We start from the raw sequence: 12772 nt of genomic DNA, 5'->3' as shown, positions 1-12772 counted from the left end.
CTGTGCCTAACATATGAGCATTAACATTAAAATACTGGCATTAGCTGGAAGAGCGAGGCACAGCTGCCTGAGCAAAGCCTCACTGCTGGCTTATAGACGATTAAATCTGACTATAAACCAACAAATCTTTGTGTGTATGTCCTTTAAATATCTCGAGAACAGCTCATCTGATCCACGTCAAACTTGATGGGTGTATTGCTGGAGGCCCAAGGACTTGCAGTGTACAACGTGGTGTAATTTTGGCACACAACATGTTCAACATGAACCCCTAGGGATTGTTTGGCACATTTCATGCACTTTTCAGTCTTCATTTTTGATAATTTGGGGCTGTGTTTATGCATATGGAATACAATTTGGCAAGATTGTGTATTTTTGTTTAACCTTGGAATTTCTAGCTCAGCTCCTACAATAAATCCAAAATACACTGTGGAAACAAAATTTGCACTATTGAAAACTATTCAAACTGCAATTTTCATCCCACAGCCATCAAATCATAAAAAACACACATTGTGTTATTTCTGGGTGTCATTTGGGGCTTTTGCCTTAGGATTTGTAATTTTTTAAAAACTTTTTTCCACCTGATTTCCACCTTTTTTTTTAACCATATTTGGCATGAAGTATGTTAAAAAATCTTTCCTTGCTTTTTTCCCATCTGAAAACATAGTGGCATTTTGACAAGAAACTGGCATGTAAAGGGTTAAAATTCCAAACATTGATGAATATTGGATATTAATGATTAGGACTGATGTTGGTTTTAAAAAAAATCATTTAATTAAAGTAGAAAACAATATTAATGTCTAACATCTTGAGTTTGTAATAAAACAAATAAAAAAAAAAATCTGCATGTACCACGATGGGCTGGGCAATATAAAGATATTATATTGTATCAGATATGAGACTACATATTGTCTTAGATATTGGCTGATTCTGATTTGGTATGGAATAAATTGTATTTTTTTTCCTGATTTTAAAGGTTGCAATACAGTAAAGTGGTGTACTTTTTCAACTTATAGGACAGTTGTACTTGTTTTATACTTGCTTTTACCCACTAAGTCATTATATCTTCATTACTTTCATTACTTTCAAAGTACCAATAGGCATTCCCTAAAATATTGTCACATCAAAGAGGGAAATTTTTAAAAAAAAAAAAAAAAAAAGAGTGTATATATATATATACACATATATATACATAAATATATATATATATATATTTGATTCTGTCTCCCAGTTCTAGCATTTATGAAGTGCTTTTGAGGAGATTTAAAAATTTCAAGAGATCTATCGTGTACGAGATATAGCCTTAAAATACTGCAATATAATTTCATATTTTTCATATCGTCCAACTCTATGTACCACTGCGATACACAGCAACATACCAACTTGGGAGAAGCCATTCTGTATTGCAATGCACAAAATGTATCTTGCTGCACCCCTAAAATACATTTACCCCCATCTGCATAAATTACTTTGCATTTTTTGTAATCCTTTACCACCTGAGCTATCCAGACTTCACTCTAATTGCACAAAACTCGATTTTATGGCTTCAGAAATCTACAAAATATTGCAGCAAGTGTTTTTGCACACGGTGAGAGGTATGTTGTATATCTTATGTTAGCATACGTATCTGAGTGGTGCTATAACCTGCATGATTTTTACTTCCACTGTCTCTCTGGACCACATCCCCCACTCCTCATATGTCTCCCCCTAACTCTTCTCTCTCTGGTCAGGTTTCTCTCTCCCTCTGCAGAGTGCAGCGGTTAATACATAATGTACACTCAAGCTTAAAGGACGCATTTTAAAGTGCGTCTCTGCTAAGGATGTATCCATCACTGTTTCCTTCTCTGCTCTCTCCCTCTACATACTGAGCTGGTGATTGGGGTGTGGTCTGCTGGAGCGCCATCACAACATGTGCTCCATCACAACATGTGCTCCATCACGGCTTTTATCTCTATGAGCTCCCTCTTTTTCTTATCAGCACCCAGGTCCCCATCTTCCCTACCCTTCACCTTTCCTTTGAGAGGGGGTCATGAGAGGGATTGTACCTTCATGGTGGGAAGATTAAGTGACACCAGCCCACCCACCCTCCTAATGAAACCCCTCTATCTCCCAGTGAAGCTCATCTCCTTCTGAAGGCTTTTTGTGATGTTATAACGGTATTTATGGATGGGCATTGTATTCAGATTGGACTGAAAGGCAAAAAACAAATATTTGTTTTCAAAACCACATCACTGGCTGTATAATGCCCAAAGGAAAAGTTCACGATTAAAAATGCTTTCTTGTGTAATTCAGGAAAATGTTCAGTGCCCAAATTTTTCACTTTAAAAATGAGATATTTTAACACATCTGGGAGATGTACCCCGTGGTAAACCAACAGCTCAAATAAATGGGGCACAGACGGTACCAGTTAATCCTTAACCTGAGCAAAGTGGCTCCATTTCTTTCAAAAGCATAGAGAGAAGGCAATGTGCTTCTTAACAAAAATGACTCCAAATTTGCAAGAAATTAGTAACATCTTTAAAGAAAAAAACCTGAAATTTGCAAATAAATAAATAACTAAATAAACAAAATTAATAATAATAATAATAAATACTTTTTCTGTATCCTGATTTTTATATAATCAGAATTATTATAAATATAGTTTTCTTTACATTTTACCCCAGTTATTTAATAGTTTTCTAATAATTCTCTCTCTTTCTCCCGCTATTTTAAAGCTAATTTTCTGGTTATTTTTCACTCTTTTACTATTTTTTTCAGATTAGAAGCAGAATAAGAATTCTTCATCACATGTACACTGTATTGCGTGTATTTTATTGTCCTCTACAGAACAGTGAGTGGCCGCGTGCAGCACTCAGGGACAAGCTCCAGATCTTCTGCCAGTGCCTTGGTCTTGAGCATCGATAGGAATATTAACATAATGTGCATGTTTTTGATGGCCAAGTTGCTGATTGCCTCTTTTCCCCGTTTTTGAAAGAAATCAAACTAATAAATTTAGTTAGGTTTCAAAGGTTTTAAAATGCGGCGTCTGAACGCATCACAAGAAAACTGATGTCGTTCCAGGTTTCAAAGGGTTAATAAAGCTTATGCTTTCAATAATCAACTACATTTTCACTTTGCAAACCTCAATATGAACAACCAGATGCTACAAAGATAGTCTGTGTAGCAGGTAACAAACCCACGAGAAGAAATCTCACTAACCAAGCAATCAGCCCGTTCTTAACAGGCATGTTTTAAACGGGCACTACACTAATTTGATAAATTGTAATAACTTTGGTGCTCCCTTAAACTTTCATCCAACGCCGATATTTGGGATGGTTTATGACTAAATTCCTTCAAAAATGCCAAAGTGATACAGATGACTAAATACTTGTTAAAGTTGCTGGTAACCAAGCGTTACGCTGCATAGTAATGTTAAAGGCCTTCATTTATGAAAGAAAAAATTGTAGAATGTTCAGCACTGTCTGAAAAGCGTTGTTGTCCAACAACATGGCCATTCGCTTTGGCGTGGTCAGCTGGTAGCAGGGATGGCAGACACAGTTTCAAACAAGAAAACCAATCAAAAATGCTCAAAATTTAAATGCACTCTGCAAAATGAATGAAAGCATTTTGGATGCAGAGAAAGCTCTTTAAAAGCCATCCTACCCTTGATGGTGCACTCAAATTTGTCTCAACAGCTTTGTGGACCTGCAATGTCCAGAAATATGCCCAAAGATGCAAAGCAACAGGATGACTTTTATTCTACAAATAAGCTTTTTTTTTACCTATATAATCAAATATATTCAGGTGACTTGCTTTATAATCACCAACAATTTGATTAGTTACTGTAATTTAGTTTCTTTTTTTCTCAGCTACTATAAGGGACTACAATCACATTTATTTTGTAATTGAATTAGATAATGCCATTTACATGTAACTAGTTAGTGCCCAACGCCAGTAAGTACAGACTCACAGAGCTGCATGGCTGTAGACTCTTAGTCCGGTGATGATAAAAGAGTGATTGATTATAGGCCTCTCCTGTTACCATACACTCTTGACATGCTGCTTAATTGTGAGATATCCCACATTTGAAGCCATTATTCTGCATTCTAAGCCGCTCATGTGTTTGGACATCAGGACTTGAACTCTGCACCGCAGTGGTTCAGTCACTTTCCAGCAGCATGATGGCCGTTAGCCAAAGAAAAATGACTTTGAAAGCTTGGACCAAAGAGAAATAGCTACTGAAAGAGAAAAGAGGTAAAATGGATATTCATTACTCAACTGCTGCCCTCAGTAATGGAGTACGGGAAAGGTTACAAGCTGTGGTTTCTGTCACAGGACAATGGACAGTCGCCACTGAAAGGCTCCATAGAGTCCAGTGAAATGTGAAGTATAAATCACACTGCCACCCAGCATGTTAAACCTCCAAGTGCTGCTCTAAAAAAGCCAATCCTTTTATCAGTTATGTTAAATACCATATGACTCTTTAAACTCTTAAATTCCTCCATTAAGTAGCTCTTTTTGAGATTGTGTCAGAGAAAAAATACACCGACAGACCTTGATGCTGAGTGGCACAGAAGCGACACCAAACACAAGACTCTTGAGAATGACAAAGGCACGTATAAAAAAGCCCAACGTTCAGGATTTTATCAAACATTTAACAGCTTATCTTTCGCATACATGCTTCCACATCTGGCGAATGCATGTGAGGATGTAAATAATAAATCAGTCAGTCGACTGCTGCAGTTCTAAGGAATAACTGCAGAGATGTGAGCTTCAAACTGGTGTGCAGAGCCTTTTCCCCTCCATATGGGGTTTAATATGGGAGCTTTGGTCAGTAATTTTGGGATTTAACCCTATGAAACCTGGAGCAACATCACTTTTCTTGTGCTGCTTTCACAAGTATTTAAAGCTTTGAACTCTTGGTGAGAAATGTTCCACAAATTGCAAGGAATACATAGATTTAGAATTTTTTTTAAAAGCCAACTATATTCATAATGACATATTTAACATTAAGTTAAAAAATTATTAAAATTCATAATTACTTTTCCCAGGTCATTTCTTTGTTGTTGTTATTATTATTATTATTATTTTTTTTTAAACTTTTTTTCGCATTTCTTCTTTCATTGCTTACTGCCTTCTTCCCATGTTTTAAAAAGAAATCAAGTAAATTTGCACAGGTTTTAAGGGATTAAATGACTCTTATCCAGGACATGATGATTTTCAGGCAAAGCGCTCTAAAAAATATATGTTTGGTATCCTAAACTCTGCCTGCAAAAAAGCGCTCACAAGGCGTTGGTTACTTCCTGAACGCCCCACAATACAGGAGTGGATAGATATATTAATTGATATTTATCTTATGGAAAAGATAAGTTTCTCTCTTCGCCTTCAGAAGAGTATGTTCATTGGGCTCTGGACCAAGTGGGTGAAATATGTAAAACCTCTACGACCAGATTTTGTGGAATGCATGGATAGATGACCTTATTATGTTTTATGTTACCATTTTCTTCTTCTTTTTCTTCTTATTTTTTTTTTTACTTTATTATTTTTTAATCGCACTGACTAATGACTAATAAACCCTGAACAGCAAGGGAAAATGAACTGCCTATATTAATGTATGTTCTGTACCATAAAATGCTGTTCAGAAAAATAAAGAATTAAAAAAAAAACCTTACTCTTGTCCAATTTGAATCCAATCTGAATTTATCTAATCCAAGACTTGTAAATCAAAAGGCATCTGCTCAGAGTTTAAAAACACAGGTAAAAAGGCAACAAGCAACTTGATGAGAATTTTGTTTTACAAATTTCAAGAAACACGTAGATTTAGAAAATTATGTTTAAAAAGCTAGGGAAAATGTCAAGGGGAAAAAAATAGCTAGGGAAAAACTGTATCAATAACTATCATAATTACTTATTCAACATTATGTTACAAAATTATTATCATTTTCCAAGGTCATTTTAATTCCTTGCTCTTGTTTTTTTAACTTTCTTTTTTCTTCTTTCTTTTATTTTTATTTTCTTTTTTTTAACAAATTTTCAGGTAATTTTCTTGTAGTTTTCTTTCTTTCTTTCTTTCTCTTTTTTTTTTTTTTTTTTTTACATTTTTTTTGCTAGTGATGGTGCAATTTCTTCTTTCATTCCTCTGCTTTCTTCCTCTGATTTAAAAAGAAATCACACCAATTTGGTTTTCAAAGGGTTAAACCACTCTTATCAAATTTGAGTTTATCTAATCCCAGATGTGTACTTTCTTTTTTCAAGTTACAGATTGGTGCATTGTATGAACAATGCAGATGAATAGTAATCCATCCTATTCTTTTCAGCCAAAGATTATTCCCAATAAAATAAAGCATACAGTCATTTTGGTGCAGTGATGTACAGAAAATAGCAGTATACAGTGAGGATGAGCTGGATGAAGACTGTCAAGTACAAACCCATGCTGTAACATACCATAAGAGCATTATTATGAGTCTTTAGAGCATTTCATGAAAATTTCAGGACATCTTTGCCTTCTTTCTCCTCCCTCTCTGCACAACTGGTGCAGCATGGAAAAGAGGCGTCTCTGCCATATGCAGCCTTGTGCCATAAGAGCTTTACGTTCACCATATGATCTCTCTCTGTCCAAGAGTCACTGCAGCCCCGCTCTTTTGTTGCAGCATTGCAATTTCAGATCAGTCTAAGAGGAAATAAGCTACTACTGAGCAACCTTGGACTACAGCTGAACTATGCTGCACAGTTTAAACCAGATGCCAGCCCTCAGAGTCGCCGCATACGTTCTTCTGTCCCTGTCACGCGCCTCCACTCTACCTTGTGCCGAAAAGCATGTCATGAATAATTCATCATTTTCCGTGCTCATGCTGAAATATCTGCTCTCTGGGGGTGAAAGGGGGGGCAGATCAATTAATAAGCGACAGAATATCTGCACAAATGAACCGACTCGGTTCGTAATTCATTAAAAAAAAAACTGGCGACAAAGCCAATTAAAAAGCTGCTGTGGCTGAAAGAGTCTGTTGAGGAGCGTCAATACTTCCAGAATGGAGACTTGTGGATTCAGTGGCGGTCAGTTTGCCAGCCATCCCAGAGTAAACCGACAAAAATCTATGAATCATTACGCACTTAATATATAACTAGACAAGTATTCAAACTCCGCCAAAAGAGTCGATTACTGCAAACATCATTAGCCGATCCAAGGGCGTAATAACGCACTTTACGCACCGGAGCAGGTGTCTTCAGCTTTGTCTCATCTGCTCGGGGCTGCATAATAATATATGCCAGTACTGCAGGGATATGACAGAGCGACGACAGAGAGCTATGCATTCAACAGATTAAAGATGGCATGCGTAAACATAGTAAGAGTAGCATTTTTTCTTTCTTTTTTTTTTGGTTTTTACCGCTGATTGAAAGTCAACAGTTTGGTAGAGGCTGGATCCACACTGTTCATGTCCCCATGCGATGTCAGTCCAGCAGGACAAGGCGACACAAGCAAAACCGGCGTCTCTCTTTTTCCAACCGTGTGTTTCTCCCCCAGTTAAGAGCGCAGGGACATCACTGCGGCGCAAACTCCGACAAACATCTGATCGAAACCCGGCTGGTGGTCGGGACTCTTTCCTCTGCGCGCAACTGGTCACAGCATGATGATGAAGCGGAACGGCTCTGCCATAGGAGCTGTGTGTTTACTGTCTCTCTCTCTCTCTCTCTCTCTCCCTCTCTCTCTCACACACACACATCAATGGTGCATTTCAATCCACCACAATTTGTTGCTGGAGGCTCTGCAGAGCAAAAGGCACCATTCAGAGCAGATTATTCTTATCGTTTTGTCCCCTCCCTTCTTTGAGTTGCTATTACATCACCGTCAATTACGTGAAGCTTCTCTACAGTTACAATATCCTGGAGCGCAAAGTGATGTCAGGATGCAGGGGTCGCATTATATCATTCAGTGTGAGCACTGAGAGGAAATAAGAAGCAAATCTAAACATGAATTTACTTTTTTTTCTGCTCTCAAGTCTTATCAGTTCGAAGCAAAAGGCAGGAAATGCAGCCTTTCATCAGTTTTGCATCATACCATGTCTAATTATTGACAGTAAATCAGCTTTTATTTTGAAGTTAATCAAACTTACCACTTTCTAGAAAGTCTTCATAAAGTCAAAGTTGTATCTAATGGCTTTACTAATAGTTAGCAAATTACTATTCTTTTTTAGAGCAATAAAAGCCACTAATAAGAGGAGCAGCGTTTGGGTTGCCAGGTTGTGAACAATGCTTTTTGGCAGGCCTTTCTTAAAGACTAACTAAAGCCCTAAACCACTATTTTCAGTTGGAAAGCAATTAATTTGGGTATTAAGTAGTGTAGTTAATTGATTCAGGTCCAACTCTTGACATTTGAGAAGAAAGTATTAAAATTGTACATATTGTATTGTCTACAGCTCCTATGGCAAAATGACCGCCATTTAAAGGTTAAAATCTGCCATTGCAAATGAATTTTGCTATTGGCTGATCCTGGTGGCTTGAGCCCAGTCTTATCACCATCCGAGCCCCCTGTCTCTGCCCCATCACTGCCCTGTAGCCACCGCCATCTCACCCACTGGCTATTTCATGTGTGCTGGGGCAGGGAGGTGCTGTGGATTGAGAGGTGGCACGATTTGGGTGACTAGGTGTGTCTTACCCCCCCTGCCAGCCCTGCTCATTTTTGAGACTTTTTTCACATTCCATGAAGGATGTGCTCAAGCCAGACATGGGGGGTTTAATTGCTCTTTAAAGGGATACTTTACACCCCAATTATCATCTATATATTAGTTACTCACCCCATGTCATGTTAATAAAACTGTATTCTCGATTGACCTCATGATGAATGAAGAATCCAAAAATGCAGAAAATTCTCCATGGATTGAAGTAATAGAGGGCCACATTAAACCACAGCAAAACTATATTGTGACCACCTCACCTTTCTGGCTTCTGGGTTGGCTGCTCATTTTTGTCTTTGTGTTCTGTGTTGGTAACGTTGTTATTGGAAGCACCTCGGGCCCAGTGTTCCCAATAAACGAACACCTCACTGACTGAGTGACTGCCACACCTCATTGGCTTGGCTGTAGCACCTTATGTCGGATAAATGAGACTTGGATTATACTGCACACGTTGTGTGAGTGTTAGTAAAGAGATGTTTTGATATAGTTTTGCCGTTTTATAAAGTGGACTCCTATGACTTCAGTTCATCAAGAATTTTATCAATTTTTGGATTTTTCATGCACCGCGAAGGCATGCAAATAAAAAACAGTTTTCTTTCCAATTTCAGTGTAATACAGAGTGAGCACCTGATATACAAATGATCTTTTAAGGGGTGCAGTATTCCTTTAATAGGCCCATACAAATGTTACAAATGTTGGTAATTTATTCCTAAAAACTCATGAATTTCCCATGTCCTAATGAATCTAAAGGTACAAATGTTAGTATGTTATTGATAAAAGGTTTTAATCCATCAAGTCTGTCATTGTAAATGTTAATAAGATGTTAATATATATGCTGATTTTGTTCCCAACAACAGTCCAACCAGTCAAAGGGTTTTTTTCACAACCTGGCAACACATAAATTGTTCTTATTAATGGCATATACTTGAAGCATTTAGAAATGAATTGCTAATCATTAACACTTAAAACTATATAAAGGATGAGGTATATCAAAACTTGCTCACATTTCTCAGATCCTCCCCAATCAATTTGCTCCTACTGGATGTGCTCCCCAGGGTCTACCCATAATCCCCCTCAACAGCAGGTCCTGACAGCGATGAGGTCATTCATTCATTCATTCATTCATTCATGTTGCCTCCCTCCTCTTCTCTCTGGCTCGTCATCTGTCACTCTCTTGTCTCTCTCTTCACCTCTTCGGTGCACACTTTTCTGCCTTCCACTTATGAACTCTTAGCTTATTTAACATGTACGAGCAGGTGCGCACACAGATGTAACAACTGGCATTAATTATGCTGCCAAGTTTATTGGAGGAACTGAGTGATGGCATGCCATAACTTTTATAGACATTGTCGTGATTTCCTTATTATTTTGGGAACCCCAAAACTGTAAGAAATGTTCTGCTCAGTACATTTATCTCGGTCTCTGCCTACTCCTAAGAGAAATATTTGTCTCTATAGCTGCTTAATGCTTCAATATGTTCACCAGCTAGTCGCTAACAGAGTCTATCTGATGTCTATCTGATGTCTATCTGATGAGCAGGTAGTGTACAGTGACTTTTAGAGCTTTTCTCTGAAAACAGCCACCTGCTACATCAGAAAAGCTGAGAACTGTGACACTGAACCAAAACAGTAAAGCTGCAGCCAGACAGTTAAACAATGAACTAAATCCTGTCTGTAAAGCTGTTAATTTAGGACGAGCTGTGGGTTGGAGCACTCCTTCCATGATGTCACATTATTTTCACATTATAAATCACACAGTCATTATTCTAAAAATATCAATTATAACTGTTTCATGTTGAAATCCGATAGTAAGTATGTTTTATACAAGCTGTTAAAAAAGGCCAGAGCTCTTTAGGACCAGCCTGGTCTCACTCCCAGAGCCTCACAATATGGTCCAACCAATCAAAGTAATAGTGACACAGAGAGCGACACTGTTAAACATTTGTGTAAGACGCACTGGGCTTTCCATCGACTTCATTGGAAACCCATCAGAGTCATTGTTAGATGCTCAGAAAAATGGATGTAGTATAAAGAGTGTTAAAAAGTCTGCTAATGGGCCGGCGAAAGAGGAGGTGGATGTGTCCAACAGCATCGGACATTGACAAGGGGAGCGGCCTTCGAGACCGACAGTAACAAGATCAGTTGTGGAGTTTGTGCCACTTAAAGCCAGGTTTTCTTTTAGCAACATTTGTAATCTTTTACCAGTCATAAGTAATTAGTCTTGCTCTCTAAACTGAACCACCGACCCCCTTCTTACTGCTGCCTGTTGCCTAAGGCTAAGCGTGACCCCTTATGTGAGTCACCTTCAATACTATTTCCACACTGTAATATCCTTTGATTAACCAAAATTTAGCAAAATCCTGGACAGTGCCATCCAACAAGGAGTTTCCTTTTCTATATGCTGATCTGACAGAGCAGAGGACTTTTGCAAGAGAAGGAGAGAGTGACCATGGGGTTGTCATGTTGGAGTCTGGATGTGTGGACATGGATTACCAGAACCATTTATAAAGCAGCAGCCAGTTTTGCTGTCTAAACCCAACCACGACACCCTCTTACTGACACTTAATGCGACTCAAAGCCAGGTGTTATTTTATTAATATTTACAGTCTTTCCGAACCATAACCAAGAAGTGCTGTTGCTTAAACTTTACTGCTGCTTCCCTCTACATCAAGATACAATGCAAAAGGGTGCAACCTACATCATTTTGGTCACGCCAGGGGCTTTTCCCCAAGCAGCAAAATATGACGAGTAGGGAGGAGATCAAACTGCCAGGACCCCAAACAACATTTGGAGTCTTGTCACATTTAGTGTTATACTACAGGCTGGGGGAAAATACTCGCCACTTGTCAGTAGGTGGAATAAAAGGATGGAGCACACAAGAAGAAGAAATATTGAACTTGTGAAGGGGAGGACACAAAATGAAGAGGAACGTGGCAAAAAAGTGGCAAAAACAGACTTTAATTTTTGTATTCTCTGCTCACACAAACACAGAACAGCAGGCGAAATGTGAGCTTAGGAAAATCTGATACCTTTACAATAGCCCAGCCACAGCCTGTGTCTCCAGCTCAGTCTACACACACACACACACACACACACACACACACACACACACACACACACACACACACACACACACACACACAACATGAAAGAGTGCAGGAATGCTCGGCTCAGGCTACACGGCACTCAGCTGCTCATCAATTTTTAATCAGTAGAAACCCCCCTCTGTGGCACGCCACACCACAGGAAAACACCTAAAGCTACTGACACACATGGCATTTTCCCCCTCTGAATGTCACTCCCTTTAAAATAGCTCACGTTATGCAGCTGAAATCTGCAACAGCCTGAAGATAAAGAAATCCTTTTCAAAAAGTGACACTGCTGAAAAGGAAGCCCTCCTCGTTCTCTCACGTCAGGATCGAGTTGCAAACAATCAGCCTGGGTTACCTGAACACCCCCGTCTCTAATTAGAGCCCTGAGGCCAATCTCACACACACACACGCACACACACACACACACACACACACACACGCACACACACGAAGCCGTTCATGCATGTTGCATAAACACAGCCTCATCACACACCCTCCCATTGTGACACTTTGACACACACTGCCCGCATGGCCTTTTGCATAAGGGCTTCTGGTTGCATGTGAAGTTGGTCTGTAACATGGGAAGTCAGACGGGGAAGACTTCCTGTTCAAAGATCAGTCTGTTAATGTAGCCTAGGAGCTTCAGTATTCCCCTGAATGAACAACAAAGCTACCATGAGAGAAAAAAAAAATAGTATAATGTGACAGCAGTCTGCTGCAGGTGATGAACACAATCCACTGATCTCTCTCAGAGGAAATAAGAAGACATAAATCCACCAAAACACAAGAGGTGTATGTGTTTAAGTCTGTTTTTTCCTGATGTTTCCCTTCAACTCCACTGATCTGAGAGAACAGATGACAGCTGCTGTGGAGAATGCAAAAAAGCCTGAACAAGCTTAACAGAGTCGATCAAAGATAGTAAAACCTGCTCCAACATTTCAAGGTACCCTGTGGAGTTTTCAACCAATAGTAACGCTATAGAGCAATGAGTCTTAGTATTTTTTTTGTATCACCTGCAGATATTCAACTACCT

The 12772-nt window shown here is 38.8% G+C and overlaps 1 protein-coding gene across 7 annotated transcripts in view; it reads right to left on the bottom strand.

The window, feature by feature from the left end:
- garnl3 (GTPase activating Rap/RanGAP domain like 3) overlaps positions 1–12772 on the bottom strand; it is a 121544-nt gene that overhangs the window by 59970 nt on the left and 48802 nt on the right. Inside the window, exon 1 of one of the 7 annotated variants that reach the window (XM_042508772.2) lies at positions 7362–7692. The exons of the other annotated variants lie outside the window; for them this stretch is intronic. Within the exon in view, the coding sequence (XP_042364706.2) occupies positions 7362–7411 (50 nt within the window). The 5' untranslated portion in view covers positions 7412–7692. Of the gene's footprint in view, positions 1–7361; positions 7693–12772 lie in introns of those variants that run through there. 7 annotated transcript variants of the gene reach the window in all.

Source organism: Plectropomus leopardus, chromosome 20, assembly GCF_026936395.1.
Source record: "Plectropomus leopardus strain MGB_pleo_1.0 chromosome 20, ASM2693639v1, whole genome shotgun sequence".
Classification (NCBI taxonomy): Eukaryota; Metazoa; Chordata; class Actinopteri; order Perciformes; family Serranidae; genus Plectropomus; species Plectropomus leopardus.
The sequence above is the reverse complement of the archived record's forward strand: the minus strand, read 5'-3'. Positions and strand labels throughout refer to the sequence as shown.